The following is a 20,110-nucleotide window of genomic DNA, read 5'->3' as shown; positions in this document are numbered from 1 at the left end:
CATTTTATTTGGTGTTGTGAATGATTCCTATGCGTACCATCAACCATTTGTCGAGCGCTTTTATGCATGGTTGCTATGAACTTGAGGTAGATGCTTATTACCTTGTCACACATATTTGCACCGCAACCTCACATTTACATGTTTGTTTCCATGACAACCTTAATTGTGCTCAATTCATATGCTTACATGCCATGTCACAATCCTTTGTCACGCCATATGCTATGCTTGATAACGACACTTGTTGGGTGAATCACCTCTTGAATGCTTGGTTTTACTCTAACGCTAACCACATTTGTTTTTCCAAGTGTTTGTTGTTCTTGCTCCTTTTGAAGGAATCACAAGACGGTGCGACATTGGAGAGTGCCCATTTTCGAGCTTGAAGATGATAAGTACTTGGTGAACGCCCCCTTCTACACGGTGACACCATCTCTTTCCCATTGTGATTTGGTTTTTGATCCGAGGTCGGATCTGTTCCGAGGGGGAGGGGATGATGCGGAGCATCCTACGGACATCACCATGTCAAGAGCCGGTTTGACAAGTGACACGTACAACATCTACTTCACATACATAAAGGTGAATCATCTTGTTTACACGTGCTCACCTGACCCCTTCGAGGATGGTATACTACTTGACACTCCACTCGTGTGCATGCATAGGTATTGTTGGAGCTTCATGGACGACGAGGAGGAGTGCGAGCGCAACGGAACGACTACACCATCCGTGAGGGAAGCGTGGAAGTGAAGACATAAGAAGACGGAGCAGCAGAGTCTACAGCGGTCGGATGACCGGAAGACACCGGACGACCGACACTCTACAACGACCGGACGACCGACATGACACCAGACGTCCGACAACCTCCAGCGACCGGACGACCGACATCGTCCGGAAATCCGACGCCACCTTAACAGAGCCAAAACGTCGGAAGTCTGACGCCCTCTGGACGCCCGGACCCCCGCGAGCCACCGGACGACCGACGTCCCTTGGACGTCCGACACCTGCGCGTGCACAGCCGGGCCTTTTGCCTTGTATCCCTCTCCCACTTACCTCTTCGTGGCTAAAACTATAAATAGACCACCTCCGCCTCCTTTCCAGGGTTAGCATTGGTTTTAGCTCATTATAGAGATAGAGCTTTGCTCATCCTTGTGGTTCTACTCCATCGAGAGAGACCGCGGCCTCTATGGAGAAGATCCACGCTTGGATTCCCCCTCATGGGAAGATCCCTCGCGGATTCAAGGCCTCCTCACGGAGATGAACTAGTTACCCTATGTATCGTCCTTTGTTGGATTTGGACCGTGTGATCTCTATGCGTATTTGGATCTAGCACATGTGTGATTGTTTCTTATTGATTTAAGTGTTTCCTCTCGTTCCCCTCGTGTTTTCCCTTTCGTGTTTTCGTGTTCTTCGCGGAATCCTCTCCATTTCATGAAAGATCGGCCCTAGGGTATCCATACTACATCACCCGGTTTGCGGGATCTACTAGGGATGTTCTAAGTCTACAACCCGCTTCTCTTCTCTCTCCGTCTCTCTTCTAACTCAGCAATAATATGTTGCTAAAAAAACTCAGCAATAATATTATATTTAAATACTTACGGTACACGCCCGTCATCGTATTATACTTGTGGTATTCCTCCGACTAAAAAAAAGCCAAGAGGAGAGAAAGCAAGAGTCAAAAGTCTCCGCGGCCGCTCCCCCATCCCCCATTCAGCTTTGACCAAATTGCATCCATCCTGCTCCCGTCATTGATGGTAATAGCAGGCTTCGCCGGCGACGAAGATGGGCCTCTGCACCTCTTCCAGCGCTGCCAGCCCCGCTGGCCCCGCGGGGAATAAAGAGAAGGGGAGGAAGGGCAGCGGCGGGGGCAGGGGGGTCGTTGCGTGCGGGAAGCGGACGGACTTCGGCTACGACAAGGACTTCGAGGCGCGGTACGCACTCGGGAAGCTGCTGGGACACGGCCAATTCGGCTACACCTTCGCTGCCGTCGACCGCCACTCCGATGAGCGCGTTGCTGTCAAGCGCATCGACAAGAACAAGGTACGTGTGCGTGATCGTCTGCTACGGTATTGATAGCATTCCCTGCCATGGCTCGGGTATGGTTCATAGATCTCAGAGTTTGAGAGACTACAGAGGAGTGTTACGGCAGGGAAGGAGGCTTGGAGAAGAAGAAGATCAGAGGATAAGATCTCAGTGGATACAAATGATCAACGATACCCACACCTACATACGCAACGGCTAATACTCCCTCTCAGCCCACGGAGGAAGGCCCAGGCACAACTGGTCGTTGCACTCCGCCCTCCTTAAGCAACAGCTTGACCTCAAGCTTAGGAAGCTCTGCCAGTGCACTGGACCACTGGTTGCCATAGACAGCGGTAAACCTGACCAAGCGATCTTGTACTACTTGCGTGTGCGTCCTCCGACACACACCCATCGAGACGCCATAACTTGCGCGGGCTTGGACGATACGGCCAATTGATGCGCGTACTGAAGCTCTTCAGTTGTATTGGCACCATCACTTGGTGGTGTAGCGGGCTTGAGCAAGGAGACATGAACCACAGGGTGCATCTTGCTAGTTGCTGGTAATTGAAGGCGATAAGCAACGTCACCAATTCGCTCCAATACCTGAAATGGACCAAAGTATTTGAAACCCAATTTGTGGTTAGTGCGACGAGCAACCGATTGTTGCATATATGGCTGAAGTTTCAGATATGCCCAATCGCCTGGTTGAAACACTCTCTCAGAACGATGCTTGTCTTCCTGAGCTTTCATGCGCTGTTGAGCACGTTGGAGTTGATCACGGATAAGTGCAGTCATTGCATTCCGCTCGGACATCCAAACTGTAAGATCTGTGGGTGTATCTGACTGCAGATTTTTCACACCCAGATGTCTCAGCTCATAACCATAGAGAACTTTGAAGGGTGTGTGTCCAAGAGCAGAATGGAAGTTTGTATTGTACCAGTATTCAGCTTGTGAAATCCACTGGACCCACTTCTTGGGTGCAGAATGCACCATACACCTAAAAAATGTTTCCACACATTGATTTAAGTTTTCTGTTTGACCTTCAGTCTCAGAGTGGTTTGCTGTACTCACGTTCATATTGGTGTCTGTGAGTTTGCAAAGCTCCTGCCACACATTGCTAGTAAACAAGGCGTTTCAGTTTCGAAGTCATCCGAAGAGGAAGAAGACGACGATGACATCGAAATTGTTGTTGGCATGATTTTCAATGATGATATTCGACGACCAAGGAGAGGATCGTAGTTTGGCCGCATACAACTCGACTGTGATAGAGCGGAGGGCCAAGTCAAGATTATGAGAGATTATTTTGACCCTAATCTGACCTATCCAGAGAAGTATTTTCGCCGCCGCTTTCAGATGCACACAAGTCTCTTTCTCACCATTGCAAAAGCCGTCGAGAAGTATGATGATTGGTTTAAGCTTAGAAGGTATGCATGCGGAGAGATAAGTGCGAGCCCTTTGATGAAGTGTATTGCGGCTGTTCGATTTCTGGCATATGGGTGTTCGGCCGATGCAATTGACGACTATGTCCGCATTGAAGAAGATACAATCTTGGAGGCCGTTGGAAGGTTCAAAAAAGCAGTGATTGATGTCTTTGGGCCAGAGCACTTGAGGGCACCCAACGAGGAAGACACTGAGAGGCTTATGGCAGCGAGTGAAGAAAGAGGATGATCTGGGATGTTAGGAACAGTTGACTGCATGCACTGGACCTGGAAGAATTGTCCTGCAGGGTGGAAATGTTGGTACAAAGGCCACCGCAACGATCGTTCTTGAGGCTGTTGCATCGGAGGATCTATGGATCTGGCATTCATTTTTTGGATTGCCTGGCTCTCACGATGACTTGAATGTGCTGTCAAGATCACCATTGTTTGCTAGGCTTGTTGCAGGAGATGCTCCTTCTAACTTAGCGGTGGCAGCTCCTAGTAAATTTGACCAATACTTGATCTGACGGCTGTATAGCACCGATCTATGTTGCATCAACGGCTAGAACAATTGAAGTGACGTGGCTTCATGAGAAGGCAGGAAAATCATCTAGTGGGGTGCCCCTATTTAGATATAGAAGATATGGTCAATGGTCGTGAGTACATGATGGGTTACTACCTTGCAGATGACATCTATCCTCCATGTGCCACATTTGCAAAAACAATTCCACGTCAAGGTAACTAAAGATCTCACTTTGCCACACGCCAAGAGTCGACTAGGAAGAATGTGGAGAGAGCTTTCGGTGGCTTCAGAAGCGCTTTGGAATCGTTCGTGGACCTGCAGAGTATTGGAACTCCAAGTTTCTATGGCAAATCATGACTTGTTGCATCATCTTGCATAACATGATCATTGAAGATGAGAGAGACATGCCTGAGAACTTTTGGTACATCACCAATGGGAATCCTGTTGAGCCAGAGCACGATGCAAATAGGATCCAGAGATTCCTTGAAGCGCACGCAAGATCGAGAACCGAGAAGTTCATACCCAGCTCCAAGATGATCTTTGAGCATCAGTGGCATCTCCATAGCACTTTGTAGTTGTGCTTTTATCATGCTATTTACTTCATTTGAACCATGCGATGTGTATGAATTTGAATAATTTGGTTTATAAACTATGAATTTGTAATATTTGTGAATTGTGTGAACATTAATTATTATGTTTGGTTTTTATATGTGTGCTTGTAGTTGCAATGTAACTAGAATTGGAATAATTTGGCAAAAATAAAATTTTACTCCGCTAAATTTAGGGGATCGGCTAGAAACGACCAAACTTACAGGAGTAAAAATACTCCACTAAGGTTTACTCGGCCGTTTACTCTAAAATTTAGGGGATCGGCTAGGGATGCCCTTGTAGCAGCTTATCTGCCAAATTAAGTCAAAAGTCCAAAGAACTCCTTTTGGAGTGTTGGGCTTAACTTATTTTCAGGTGCACCTCCTTCACAGTTAGGTATTCCCTCTGTTCACAAATACTAGTAGAATATAAGATGTTCTATTTTTTTGTGAATCGGGTGTATATAGACACGTTTTAGGCCCTGTTCGGCAACACTCCACTCCTCCAGGATGGAGCTGAGCGCGCAGAACGCCAGGTTAGCAGCTCCCCAAATTACAACTACATGCCGCTCAGCTCAGGATTGGAGTCGCGGAGCGGAGGGATTCCAAACAGGCTCTTAGTGTGTTTGTTCACTATTTCAGTCTGTATGTACTATGTAGTCCATATTGAAATATCCAAAACTTCTTATATTTGTGAACGGAGGGAGTACAAGATATTTTACAACAACAACAACAAAGCCTTTAGTCCCAAACAAGTTGGGGTAGGCTAGAGGTGAAACCCATTAGATCTCGCAACCAACTCATGGCTCTGGCACATGGATAGCAAGCTTCCATGCACCCCTGCCCATAGCTAGCTCTTTGGTGATACTCCAATCCTTCAGGTCTCTCTTAACGGACTCCTCCCATGTCAAATTCGGTCTACCCCGCCCTCTCTTGACATTCTCCGCACGCTTTAGCCGTCCACTATGCATTGGAGCTTCTGGAGGCCTGCGCTAAATATGCCCAAACCATCTCAGACGATGTTGGACAAGCTTCTCTTCAATTGGTGCTACCCCAACTCTATCTCGTATATCATCATTTTGGACTCAATCCTTCCTCGTGTGGCCACACATCCATCTCAACAAACGCATCTCCGCCACACCTAACTGTTGAACATGTCGCCTTTTAGTCGGCCAACACTCAGCGCCATACAACATTGCGGGTCGAACCGCCGTCCTGTAGAACTTGCCTTTTAGCTTTTGTGGCACTCTTGTCACAGAGAATGCCAGAAGCTTGGTGCCACTTCATCCATCCGGCTTTGATTCGATGGTTCACATCTTCATCAATACCCCCATCGTCCTGCAGCATTGACCCCAAATACCGAAAGGTGTCCTTCTGGGGTACCACCTGGCCATCAAGGCTAACCTCCTCCTCACACCTAGTAGTACTGAAACCGCACATCATGTATTCGGTTTTAGTTCTACTAAGCCTAAACCCATTCGATTCCAAGGTTTGTCTCCATAACTCTAACTTCCTATTTACCCCCGTCCGACTATCGTCAACTAGCACCACATCATCCGCAAAGAGCATACACCATGGGATATCTCCTTGTATATCCCTTGTGACCTCATCCATCACCAATGCAAAAAGATAAGGGCTCAAAGCTGACCCCTGATGCAGTCCTATCTTAATCGGGAAGTCATCAGTGTCGACATCACTTGTTCGAACACTTGTCACAACATTATCGTACATGTCCTTGATGAGGGTAATGTACTTTGCTGGGAATTTGTGTTTCTCCAAGGCCCACCACATGACATTCCGCGGTATCTTATCATAGGCCTTCTCCAAGTCAATGAACACCATATGCAAGTCCTTCTTTTGCTCCCTATATCTCTCCATAAGTTGTCGTACCAAGAAAATGGCTTCCAAGGAGGGAGTACTAGATATTTTGCAACATCAAAATGAATTGATAAGGATTCTCGCAAAAAGAAAGGTAAAGTGATAAGGAAATGTCTATTGGTGCTACAGGGGCCTATGACATGGACCCATTTACTGTCGTCTATAGATATGCATTGCCTTTGCTTACATGTATTGAGGTCACATCTTAACACTATCACAAATGGAAGAAGTTACCAGAGATAACCCTTTACTTATCCAACACAAATAGCTCATAATACCAGCCCAGTTCCAATTTATGTTGAAAAATCCTTCATAAACACGTAGTTGATATATATTGCGCATAATTAAGTACTCCACACTAACTTCTGTGTCACGGCCCGGCTGATTGCCGCGTAGGTTGTAGTCGTGGTTGGTAGGAGGACGAGGGCGAGGCCCTCGCTTGCCTATGGTTGGAGAAGGGGGTGAGGAGGGGCGCCGTGGCGCAGGAGCAAGGGAGGAGAGGTTGTAGGATATTCTGCTTGCGTTTATTGATCCAAGGGCTGGCTATATATAGCCTAATTACAAGACCAGACTAAGACTCCTATTACAATTGGGTGTTGGCAGGGTAACCTTCTTCGGGACTAAACCTTTCCAACTAATACCCAGACTCCTAATCTAAAAAGACTGTAATTAAACTAGGACATATCTTTAGGCAGGTGCAGGGCCGGCCCGTGCAGGTCCCTTACGCCTATAGGGCTGGCCCCACATGACATCTCCCCCTCCATTCTGAAACAGCTCGTCCTCGAGCTGGAAGGTTGGATAACGTTCGCGGAAGGTTGTAACATCCTCCCATGAAGCAACAGACGCCGGCTGGCCCTCCCAGTGAATGAGCACCTGCTGGATACCGCGGGCAATACGAGCACGCAATGCTTGGACAGGGGTTGGATGTACTCGACCCTGAAACAGAGGTGGAAGCATCGGGAACTTCCGGCGGTGGGCCATGGTACTTCTTCAGGACCCCGACATGGAAAACATTGTGAATGCGGGCGCGTGGGGGCAGCTCCAAACGGTAAGCAACCGTATCGATTTTAGCAAGGACTTTGAAAGGCCCATAATATTTGGGAGCCAATTTCCCTTTGGCGCCTACTCCAAGGAATGCCGCCGGCTGGTGCTGAAGACGGAGCCAAACCCACTCTCCAACATCAAAAGAAAGGGCTTGATGCTTATCATCATAGTAATGCTTGTACTGTTGTGCTGCCTGAAGGAGACGCTCACGGATGTCGTGTAAGAACTGATCGCGGTCGACGATCTGCCGTTCCACCGCCTGATTGCGAATCTCGCCCGGCGTATAGTCCCGGAATGAGGGGGGATCCCGTCCATAAACCACCCTGAAAGGCGTGTCCTTCAACGCTGAGTGGTACGAAGTGTTGTAGCAGTACTCCGCCCAAGGCAACCATTGGAGCCACTGCCGTGGGCGATCCCCAGTTATGAAATGGAGGTACATGGTGATGACGCGATTGACGGCCTCAGATTGCCCATCAGACTGCGGATGGAAGGCCGAACTCATGTGCAAGCGTGTCCCCGCGGCGGCAAACAGAGCCTTCCAAAAGCCCGAAGTGAAAACCACATCCCTGTCCGAAACGATGGATGTGGGAAACCCATGAAGTCGGACAATGTTGGAGAAGAAGGCTTTAGCAACAGACTCCGCAGTGTACGGATGCGCCAAGGGGATGAAATGCGCATACTTGGAGAAACGGTCCACAACGGTCAGTATCACACTTTTGCCGCCCACCTTCGGAAGTGCCTCAACGAAATCCATGGAGATGTCTTCCCAGACACGAGAGGGCACTGTCAAGGGCTGCAATAAGCTGGCTGGATGAAGCTGCTCCGTCTTGTTGCGTTGACAAACCTGACAAGCACGAATATACTGCTGAAGTGCGGCCCTTGCTTGCGGCAGATGGAAATCCCGGCGAAGACGATGAAGTGACTTCTGGATACCTTCATGGCCCGCATCATGGGCTGCAGCCAGGACCTCCCCGAGCAGCGGCGACGCGGGTGGCACATAAGCCCGCTGTTGGAATAACAACACCATCAACAAGATCCCAAGGCTGTCCTAACTCACCAGATTCTAGTTGTTCCCGTAAAGTGACAAGCGCCGGGTCCGTGTGTGCAGCCTGGCGGAGAGCTTCAAACAGATCAAAAGAAGGCCCAGATATGGCGAGTGCCTGGCCGGCAGGAGCATCACGGCGAGAAAGAGCATCGGCGACGATGTTTTGGCGACCCGGTTTATATTCCACCGTGAAGTCGAACCCCAACAGTTTGCCCACCCAATGATGCTGTGGAATGGTAGCGAGGCGTTGGTCCAGCAAAAACTTTAGGCTGTAGTGGTCAGTTTTGACGACGAACGCACGTCCCCAAAGATAGGGCCGCCAGTGGCGCACGGCGTGCACCAGACCAATGAGCTCCCGCTCATAAGCGGCGAGAGAAGCATGACGCGGAGCGATGGTTTTGCTGAAATAGGCAATGGGGCCGCCACCTTCATGGAGGACTGCCCCGAAACCAGATCCAGATGCATCACACTCCACAATGAATGAAACAGCAAAATCCGGCAGCTGAAGCACAGGGGCTGTGGTAAGAGCTTTCTTGAGGGCTTCAAAGGCAATAGTCGCTGCAGGCGTCCAAAGAAATCCGTCTTTCTTGAGGAGTGCCGTGAGGGGAGCTGCAATGGTGCCAAAATCCCGGGTGAACTTGCGGTAGTATCCTGCCAGTGCTAAGAAACCACGCACAGCGCGGATGGTGCGCGGAACCGGCCAGTCTACCACGGCAAGAACCTTGTCGCTGTCCATGGCAACTCCTGCAGCGGAGATGACGTGTCCCAGATAAGCCATGGTCTTCTCCCCAAAGGAACACTTGGAGCGCTTGAGAAACAGTTGATGTGTGCGCATAGCCTCCAAAACGAGCTTGACATGACGTAGGTGATCCGACCAGGACGAGCTGTAGATCAAGATATCATCGAAGAACACAAGCACAAACCGACGAAGGTAGGGACGGAGGACGTCGTTCATGAGTGCTTGGAACGTCGCTGGGGCATTTGTCAAACCAAAGGCCATCACTACAAACTCAAAGAGGCCCTCATGTGTGCGGAAGGCCGTCTTGTGGATATCCTCAGGGGCCATCCGAACCTGGTGGTAACCCGACCGGAGATCCAGTTTGGTGAAAAAGCGGGCACCCTTGAGTTCATCCAGAAGTTCATCGACAACAGGAATTGGAAACTTGTCCTTGATGGTTACAAGGTTGAGACCACGGTAGTCGATACAGAAACGCCAAGTCCCGTCGGCCTTTCTGACGAGTAGAACGGGGGATGAAAATGTAGAAGAACTAGGACGGATCAGACCGCGAGCCAGCATCTCTGAACATTGGCGCTCTAGTTCATCTTTTTGAATCGTTGGGTAGCGGTAGGGACGGACAGCAACCGGCGGTGTCCCGGGAATAGGATGAATATGATGGTCATGTGCGCGCTGCGGCGGCAAGCCCTGTGGGTCGGCAAAAACATCGGTGAAAGTGGCCAGCAGGCTGTCCAGAAGTTCCTTGCCTTCGCACGCGTGTAGGTGGGCAGGACGTCCGAGGGAGCCGAGGCCCGACCACTCCACACGGTGATCCGAGTGCCAAAACGACATCCACTGCGTAGTGAAATCCCAGAGAATTGGCCCAAGAGTTTTGAGGAATCGTGTACCGAGGACGATGTCGAACCCTCCCAATGGAATGGCATGCAGATCAACAACGAAACGCTCCTTGCCAATGGTGATCGCAGCCTGCTGAAGGAGTCCCCGACAGGTCACCTTATCGCCATTAGCGACCGTGACTCCCAAACGACGATTGGAGGAGAAAGGCAGCCCGACGATGGTGGCCAACTCTTCGTGGATGAAGTTATGGGTGCTGCCTGAATCAAGCAAGGCGACCAAGTCACGGTCCCCGATGCGAAGAGTGACCTGCATTGTGTCGCTGGTGGGAATTCCGGTAACAACCAAGAGTGAGATTTGTGCTTCCTGGAAATCCTCAAACTGCTCCTCTTCGGCGTCGGCGGATTGAATATAGAACAGACGTTTGCAGCGATGGCCCCGCGTGAACTTCTCGTCACAATTGAAGCAGAGACCCTTAGCGCGCCGTTCATCCATCTCGGCGGGCATGAGTCGTTTAAAGACGAGCGCGGGCGTGGGGTTGGAGGAGTCCGGCAAGGCCGGAGTAGGTGCAGCCATGGGGCGGAGTGGACGGCTGGGCCGGCCCGGAGTGGTCGCGGTGCTGGTGACAGTATTGAGGTGCTCAAAGGAGATTGCTAAGTCCATAGCTGCGTCCAAAGTCGCCGGTTTCAGCATCTCGACCTGAGTTTTCATAGGCTCGCCCAAGTTGTTGGTGAAGATATCCCGCTCATCGTCGTCAGCAATGGGGCGTACCCGAGAGAGATTCTCTAGAAAGCGCTTGGAGTATTCTGCCACGGTGCCGGAGCGGCGGGTGGAGATCAGCTCGCCAAAGGGGTTGGCGCGGGTCGGCGGTCCGAAGTGGTTGGCGATCAGTTTTTAAAACTCGGTCCAGGACGGCCGCTGGCCCATCTTAGTCTCGAGGTGGCCATACCATAATGCGGCGACATCGGTGAGGTGGTATGAGGCGAGCCAAGTCTTATCCGACTCCGGCGTTCGCTGCCCGAGGAAGAAGAGATTGCAACGTGTCAGCCACGGCCGTGGATCGCTGGCCCCGTCAAACAGGGGAAAATCAATCTTGTAGAGGCGCGGAGCCCTATCCCCTGGATCGGCCGGGGCCCCGGTGTGGGAGGGCGCATCTGGGGGCCGCAGGAGCCCGGTACCACCCAATTGAGGCGTGCCCTTGCCTTCCAGCCGAAGGAGGGCCAGGTTCTGCGCGCGCTGCTGCTGTGACGTGTCCGCCAGCTGGTCCTGGAGGGTTTTGAGTGTCGCGGCGATGGACTGGAGGGTGGCGCGGTCCTTGGCACGCTCTGTCCGAGCAGTGTGGTTCTCCTCCGAGAGGCTGTTCAAAGTGGCGACCACGGCCTCATGATCCTCGTGCTGTTTGGTCGCGAGGTCTGCTAGGGTTTGCGGTAGAGGCGCCAGCGGCGGTGGCGGAGACATGGCCGCTGGGATCGACGAGGAAGCTGATACCAAGTTGTCACGGCCCGGCTGATTGCCGCGCAGGTTGTAGTCGTGGTTGGTAGGAGGACGAGGGCGAGGCCCTCGCTTACCTATGGTTGGAGAAGGGGGTGAGGAGGGGCGCCGTGGCGCAGGAGCAAGGGAGGAGAGGTTGTAGGATATTCTGCTTGCGTTTATTGATCCAAGGGCTGGCTATATATAGCCTAATTACAAGACCAGACTAAGACTCCTATTACAATTGGGTGTTGGCAGGGTAACCTTCTTCGGGACTAAACCTTTCCAACTAATACCCAGACTCATAATCTAAAAAGACTGTAACTAAACTAGGACATATCTTTAGGCAGGTGCAGGGCCGGCCCGTGCAGGTCCCTTACGCCTATAGGGCTGGCCCCACATGACATTCTGATGTATGAGCTGTTGTCCTTGCAGATGGTCCTTCCTGTTGCAGTTGAAGATGTAAAGCGAGAAGTTAAAATACTCAAGGCCTTACACGGGCATGAAAACGTTGTACATTTTTACAATGCATTCGAGGATGATAACTACATATATATTGTTATGGAGTAAGTTTTGGGAAACTTGTCAAATGTTAATAAAATCAGTGGAAATTTGATTTCTTAGTCAGGTCTATTTGATATTTATCCACGAACTTTGCTTTGGTACACCCCCCTTAGAAAAGTTTACAGATTTCAATGCAGATTAAAGGTGGACATTAGAAGTTACCCCTTCAATAAAAAGGGTAATATAGTCTTCTGTATTCAAATCAATCTATTCAATATGTTTGATCTGCAGGGTAATATGGCAATAGCCTTTTTGAGTAACTTTAAGATTCGTGCGAACTTTTAAGAGGGGGTGGGGGGGGGGGTACCGAAGCAAAGTTGAGGTAGAGAAGTTAGCATGTCTGTTAATGTTTGTTCTCAAAACATTCAATGAATTTTTCGGAAGGAGTTGAGCTTAGTGATGCTTAGGATTTTAGTCTGTGCCTTACAAGTAGGTTCCAAGTGTGATAGATAATTTTACTGTTTAAATGTTTGATGACATGAGTTGATGCCTTTACATGCAAACTGGCATAACATTGGCATACCTTTGAGAAATTCTAGAAATAATACTGGATTTACATATATAAAAAGTATGGACAAAATCAGTCTGCAAGCAGTTCTTTATTTTCCGCAGTCTTTGTTTCCGTTTATGTTTAAGGAACGGTACAAACTAATGCAGTCTCGGACTTTCTGACTTGGCTTTGACAGATTATGTGAGGGTGGTGAGTTGCTTGACCGCATATTAGCCAAGTAAGAACTACGAGAATCCTTGACTTTTTTCCCACAACTCTTACCTTTATCACAATTTTTTTATAACTTGTTTCCACGCTGGTAACTTATGAGTTATACTATGGTTTCTTAGATGCGCTACTGGGCTTAAATGTTGAAATTTCATGGTTCAGTTAGGTGCAATTTTCGACCAACGTTTTGTCACTCTATGGCGAATATTTCTTATTTATTTATTTATAGTTTTAATATTTTGATTTTCTTATTATGAGCAAAATATGCAGCAATGATTTATATGCTGAATATTTCCATTTTGAAGGCTAGTATTTTGGAATATTGGAGCTACTGTTGATATTTATTTCTTACGTTGTGATTCCTCATCCTAGATAAAATAAAGATTGAAAAGCTGAGCTATCACACACAGTGTACTTGACCGTAGGCTGTAATTTTGTATGGATATATGTTACATTATTACTCCTTCAAGTTGAAACCAATTCTGCATGCACACGTTTGAATTGATTTCCATGTTTCCTTCAAAATCATCGAGTAAAATGTCAAATATATCACAAAAATTGCGCAGATATCTTTCTCAAGGTATGAGAGAAGTATCTACTCAGCAGAACAACACATTGTATGCGATAAGATGTAAACATAGATGTAGACTGATGCGCCAAACTATTATCATGCCCAACATAACGTTACTGCCTGATAGTTCTTTTTACAGACCATAGAACGCTGAAGTCCGTGCATGATTCTGGTATGTGGAACAGAATGTTCATTGACCTTACCTGATTGCATGTGCCTGGGTTAAAACTACCATTCCTCTGGTAGTTCCAATTCGATCACAGTATGGGTTGTGGTTGAACATGCATAGAGGGCTGCTCATTTCTAAATTCATCGGCTACGTGTTTATGATCGATATTGTGTTAATATGTCACTAGAAAGTGTAGTCTAGGAGAGATCTACATGATTGTATTCATCGGAGGTGTCGACTATATATACAGAAGTCCTAGCCAAGTCCTATCTCTATGCCATGGTTTAAACACCACAAGGAAATATACATGGAAGGAAACCGTGGCCGGACTAGCTCTTGGGTAGGAAACCTATCAGAATACAATGCATGATATTATCTCTTCTTACACCCCCACCCAGTCGAAGCGTCGTCGTTGATGATGCCGAGACTGGAACGAAAGCGTTGAAAACTTGCTGCTGGTAGTCCTTTGGTCATGATGTCCGCGAGTTGATCAGTGGTAGGAACAGGAACATGAACTACTCGAAACTGTCCAAGAGCAATCTTCTCACGCACAAAGTGAATGTCGAGCTCAATATGCTTTGTACAACGATGATGCACTGGATTGACGGACAAATAAACTGCGGAGACATTGTCACAGAAGACAACGGTAGCTTTGTTGATGGGGCAGTGTAGTTCACCGAGAAGTTGCTGTAGCCAGCAACATTCAGCGACCGTGTTCGCAACAGAACGATACTCAACTTTAGCACTTGACCGGGAGACCGTTGGTTGTCACTTGGAGGACCATGACACAAGACTATCGCCAAGATAGATACAAAAGCCAGAGGTCGACGTGCGGGTGTCGGGGTAGCCAACCCAGTCAGCGTCTGAGTATGCCGCAAGCTCGGTAGAGGAAGAACCACGCATGACCAAACCATGAGACGTCATGCCACGGATGTAGCGCAAAAGTCTTTTGATGAGAGCCCAGTGAACGTCCTTCGGTGCATGCATGTGAAGACATATCTGGCCAACAGCATAGGAAATATCCGAAGGGGTCAATGTGAGGTATTGCAAAGCACCTGCGATGCTACGGTAAAACCTTGCATCATGATAATCCTTGCCGGCAGAAGCGGAGACCTTGGGCTTTGTGTCAACCGGCGTGGCAGCGGATGTGCAATTAGACATAGCTGCATGGTCCAAGAGTTCTTCGGCATATCTCTCTTGTGACAAGAAGAAACCAGAGGCTGTCCGACGCACATGAACTCCAAGGAAAAAATTCAGAGGACCAAGATCCTTCATCTTGAATTCAGCCTGAAGTTGTATGATGATGGACCGAAGGAATGCTGGTGAGGACATAGTCAGGACAATATATCATCGACATATAGCAGCAAATATGCAGTTTCGGATGCTCGACGGAGAACAAAGAGAGAGCTATCCAAAGTGGTGATGGTGAACCCAATGCGTTGAAGAAAAGTACCAATCCGTGATCCGGGTGAGCACCGTCGATGAAACCAGTCGGTTGCTGAGAGTAAACACGCTCAACAAGGACACCATTGAGGAAAGCGTTGCTGACATCAAGCTGGTGGACTGGCCATCGCCGTGAGGAAGCAAGGTGCAGCACAGTGTGGACGGTTGCAGGCTTGACAACAGGGCTAAAAGTCTCACCAAAATCAACTCTGGGGCGTTGAGTAAATCCACGGACAACCCAGCGAGCTTTGACGAAACACCCATTTACCGGTGACCACATGAGCACCGGGACGACGGGGAACAAGAGTCCAAGTCCGGTTGGCTGTAAGAGCGTCGAATTTCTCTGTCATAGCGGCAAGCCAATGAGAATCACGAAGAGCCTGACGGACCGAAGAGGGCAATGGTGATGGCGAAGTTTCAGTGCTAGCAAAAGCAACATAGTCCCGGGCGTACTTCTGATTGGGCAGTAACTTGCCAGCTCGAGCACGGGTCACCATAGAATGCGACGGATGCCGCTCGTCCTGAGCATGAGGCGGTCGAGGTAGCGGCACCATCGGTGGAGGAGGCCCGCCAAGTGTCATGGGAAGGACACGTGGTCCGGTGAGTGTAGATGCTACCGAGATGGAAGAGACGCCGGGTGCAGAAGAACTTGAAGACGGCGACGACGGTGTCCTGTCGAAGGACGCCGGCGACAGGCGCGGGCAAGCGAGCGTGGACGCTGGCGAGCTAGAGGCGTTGGTCCTTGGTGTAGAGGACGGGGCCATGGCAACATGGTATTGTGCCATTGCAGCCGTTTGAACTGAAGAGCCTGGGGTAGAATCTGCTGCCACGACAGACGAATTTTCTGTCATGGCAAGGGAATTCGCTGCCGTGGCAGCCGAACCAGTAGCGGCAGCTGGGGATGATGGCGGTGTAGCAGCGACGTTCCCCGCGCCTAAGGAGGATGCAGGGGCGGGCGGGGTGGCCGGGGGAGCTGGTACATGTCGGCGACGATCACTGGCTGCCGGAAGGATCACCGGTGACTGCTCGAGAGAGAGGTGTTCCTTGGTGGCAAGTGCTCGTGTCCCTGAAAGGAACAATTTTCTCGTCAAAATAAACATGTCGAAATAAACACGACGCGACGTTAGTATGCGACGAGTGGAAGGATCATAGCACCGATAGCCACGTTGCTCAGGAGGGTAACCGAGAAAGGTACAAGCGGCTGAGCGGGGAGCAAGCTTATGCTGAGCTGTGGTCGTGAGGTTGGGATAACAGAGACAGCCAAAAACACAAAGATGCGTATAATCCGGAGGGGAACCAAAGAGAAGTTCGTGCGGGGTTTGGTGATTGCGAGGTTTGCAAGGATGGAGGTTTAAGAGATAAGTCGCAGTGCTCAAGGTTTTTGCCCAAAAATGTGGAGGTAGATGGGCATGAAAGAGCAAAGTGCGAACCAAGTCGTTGAGAGTGCGAAGAATTCGTTCAGCACGCCCGTTTTGTTGAGACGTTTATGGACAGGAGAGACGAAAGCGAATGCCATGTTTGGCAAAGAAATCCCGGGTGGCATGATTATCAAACTCGCGTTCATTATCTGTTTGAAAGCTAATGATGGGGCGTTGAAATTGTGTAGCAACATAGGCATGAAAGTTTGTGAAGTGCGAAAAAACTTCAGATTTATGATGTAATGGAAAAGTCCAAACATAGTGGGAAAAATCATCAAGAATGACTTGATAAAATTTATACCCGGATATACTCGGAACAGGAGAGGTCCAAACATCGCAATGAAGAAGTTCAAAAGCACAAGTAGCCCTAGACATCGAAGTTTCAAACGGAAGACGGACATGTTTGCCTAACCTACAAGCAATACATGTTGTAGGGGGAGATTTATTACACGAGAATTCAAAAGACGCTAGTGTTCTAGACATGGAGTCGCGCCCTGGATGGCCAAGCCGGTGGTGCCATATGTCGGTGGAGGCGGTGGTGAGATGAGCTTGTGGAGACGCCGGCGAACCAGGGACAAGTGGGTAAAGCTCGCTGTCACTGTCACATCGCAAAATCACCGCCCGAGTGTGAAGATCCTTGATAGAAAAACCAAGACCGTCAAATTCAATAGTGATAGGATTTTGACGAGTTAAAGCACGAACAAAAATAAGATTTTTAATGAGATCGGGAGTAATAGAAATATCACGAAGATGAATAGGAAAAGAGGTGGTGCTAAGGGACGCATCGCCGATGTGTGTGATGGGCAGGCCAGCACCGTTACCGACGATGACATGAGTAAGAGAAGAAAAAAGAGTTGGATTGGGGAGGATACTGGGTGTGTTTGCGAGATGAGAAGAAGCCCCGGTGTCGAGGAACCAATCTTGGCCAGCGCTACCTCCCTGAAGAGAGAGGTTATGCAGGGCTGCATGAAGTGGCGCATGATCCCATGGTTGCGTTGGCGTTGGAGCAGCAGGGTAGTAGACAGGGTAGATCATACCAGAAGGCGCCATGGCCTGTTGCATCATGCCAGGAGGAGCGATGTGCGTCGTGTGCGCTTGAGGAGGCGCAGTCGGCGGGCGTGGTCCGAGGATGCCCGAGCTGGGAGCGCGCCAGGAGGGCGCCCAGGCTTGAAACATCCCAGACACGGGATATGCGCCCATGGGCCATGCAGAAGCTGAAGTGCTACTCGGGTGAGGCGTAGGTGCACCCGCTGTCTGGGTATTCTTCTTCTTGCGACCACGTTCGCCGTTGCCTGTAGGGGTGGCAGGGCGGAGAGTAGGGGCCGGTGCAGGGATGGGTAGCAGCTAAGCAACACGAGGAGGAGCACCACCGGCAAAGAGAGCAGTGGGAGTCGTCGGCAGCTGCGTGTAGCGGGCGAGGCGACGTTCCTCCTGAAGCAAGGCCGAGCGAGCCTTGGCGAAGGTGAAGCTGACGGGATTGATGGTCAGCGCGGCGATGCAGTGACTGAACTGACTGTTGAGCCCGTTGATGAAGGCGAGGAGCATGTCTTGGTCGCTGACCGGGGCGCCGACGTCGCGAAGCGTGTCGGCGATGCACTTGAGGCGGCTGGAGTAAGCTGTGATGGTAAGATCGCCTTGCACAAGGTTGTGGAACTCGTGCTTGGCATAAATCGCCCGTTGAAGACGATTGTCAGGGAAGAGGTTGTTGAGGGCATTCCATGCCCGCTCGGCCGTGTCCGCTGGCTGGATGATGATGTCGAGGATGTCGTGAGAGATCGACGTGTACAGCCAAGAGACGATACACTGGTCAATCTGCGTCCACTCGACGTCATGGAGCATGAGCTGGGCGTCGACGATGCCGTTGATGTGATCAACAAGCCCGAGCTTGCGGAAGGTGACGTTGAAGTGAGTCTGCCTGATGGTGAAGTTGGACTCCTCGAAATCAAGGATAGTGGGCACATGGGAACGGATGGAGAGGAGTTGGATTGCCGCAGCCGAGGGACCGGAAGCACAAGGAGCGGAGTTGCCGAGGTCGGCGAAAGGATTGCCGCCGCCGCTGATTCTTGAGGAGGAGCGCGACATGGCGACAGGAAGGAGATAGCTGCAGAAGAAGCTAGGTTTAGAATCGATAGGTATCTGATACCATGTACTCCCTCTCTCTCAGTTTACAGGGCGTGCGCGTACCCCTAGGTCGTCAATTTGACCAACCTAATACAAGTCATATATTACAAAAAATAAGAAGCTAGGTTTAGAATCGATAGGTATCTGATACCATGTACTCCCTCTCTCTCAGTTTACAGGGCGTGCGCGTACCCCTAGGTCGTCAATTTGACCAACCTAATACAAGTCATATATTACAAAAAATATACCAATATAAACTTCAGATGTTCTATTTTCAAACGGTATAATTTTTGTGTTATATAGTTTATATTAGGGTGATAAAATTGGCAACCTAGGTATACGCGCAAGACTTGTAAACTGAAACGGAGGGAGTAGTTTAGGAGAGATCGACGTGATTGCATTTATCGGAGGTGTCGAGTATATATACAGAAATCCTAGCCAAGTCCTATCTCTATGCAACAGTTTAAACACTACAAGGAAATATACATAGAAGGAAACCGTGGCCGGACTAGCTCTTGGGTAGGAAACTTATCAGAATACAATGCATGATATTATCTCTTCTTACAGAAAGCATCTATGTCATTAATGCCTGAAGCCCTACAAATTTTAAGAGATCTACTGAGTGAGTAAGACTAGGCATTTGCGTATCCAGATGACGTAGACTAGGCATCAATTGTAAGATATCCGTCGAAGGATGTAATATATACCTCGCTCCTTTTTGCCGCATGCAAAAAATAGCAACTCTACTGATCTTACATATTTTATGCCCTTGCAGAAAAGATAGCCGTTATAGCGAAAAAGATGCTGCAGTAGTTGTACGACAGATGCTCAAGGTTGCAGCTGAGTGCCATTTGCATGGTTTGGTTCACCGAGATATGAAACCTGAGGTATACTCCAAAAATGCGAGATGGAACCGGGCTGTCAAGATTAAGTGATCTTTCGAATTAATGCATCATATTGTGTTGCCAGAACTTCCTCTTCAAGTCATCAAAGGAGGGCTCCCCCCTCAAGGCTACAGATTTTGGCCTTTCAGACTTTATAACACCAGGTGCTTGCATATGTTGTAACAACTTGTTTCATAGTATTCATGCTTGACTTACTTTCCTGTACATATGAATCATATATATTGCTCCCGAGGTGGCATTTAAATTGATCTGTCTACTCACAGGGAAGCAGTTTCGTGACATTGTTGGAAGTGCCTACTATGTAGCACCAGAAGTGCTTAAGCGCAAGTCAGGGCCGGAATCGGATGTTTGGAGTATTGGTGTTATTACATATATTCTGTTGTGTGGAAGACGACCTTTCTGGGACAAAACTGAAGATGGAATCTTTAAAGAGGTAAGTTTACCTAAACTATCATGAGAGAAGTCTACTTTTCAACCCTGAACTTACACGTTGGTTTAGGAATCAACCCTCAACTTCAAAACCGGTTATCCTACACCCTAAACTATTCAACCCCGTTAGCATTCAACCCCCCTGCCCTGTTTACCCGGCTTTGACCGCGTTGACTGCTGACTCCGCACCGCCATGGTGTTGACCCCTCCTTATGTGGGATCCA

General features: G+C 49.2%; 1 protein-coding gene across 1 annotated transcript in view; it reads left to right on the top strand.

Annotated features, from left to right (window-relative positions):
- Positions 1-1,722: 1,722 nt before the first annotated feature.
- The window catches only part of LOC123052781 (calcium-dependent protein kinase 18), a 63,383-nt gene continuing 44,995 nt past the window's right edge, over positions 1,723-20,110 (top strand). Inside the window, exons 1-6 of the mRNA XM_044476119.1 lie at positions 1,723-2,031; positions 11,984-12,114; positions 12,799-12,840; positions 19,328-19,439; positions 19,522-19,600; positions 19,721-19,890. Coding sequence (XP_044332054.1) covers positions 1,774-2,031; positions 11,984-12,114; positions 12,799-12,840; positions 19,328-19,439; positions 19,522-19,600; positions 19,721-19,890 — 792 coding nt within the window. The 5' untranslated portion in view covers positions 1,723-1,773. The remainder of the gene's footprint in view (positions 2,032-11,983; positions 12,115-12,798; positions 12,841-19,327; positions 19,440-19,521; positions 19,601-19,720; positions 19,891-20,110) is intronic.

The sequence above is a fragment of the Triticum aestivum genome, chromosome 2D (genome assembly GCF_018294505.1).
Source record: "Triticum aestivum cultivar Chinese Spring chromosome 2D, IWGSC CS RefSeq v2.1, whole genome shotgun sequence".
Lineage (NCBI taxonomy): Eukaryota > Viridiplantae > Streptophyta > Magnoliopsida > Poales > Poaceae > Triticum > Triticum aestivum.
This window is presented reverse-complemented; position numbering and strand designations above follow the sequence as displayed.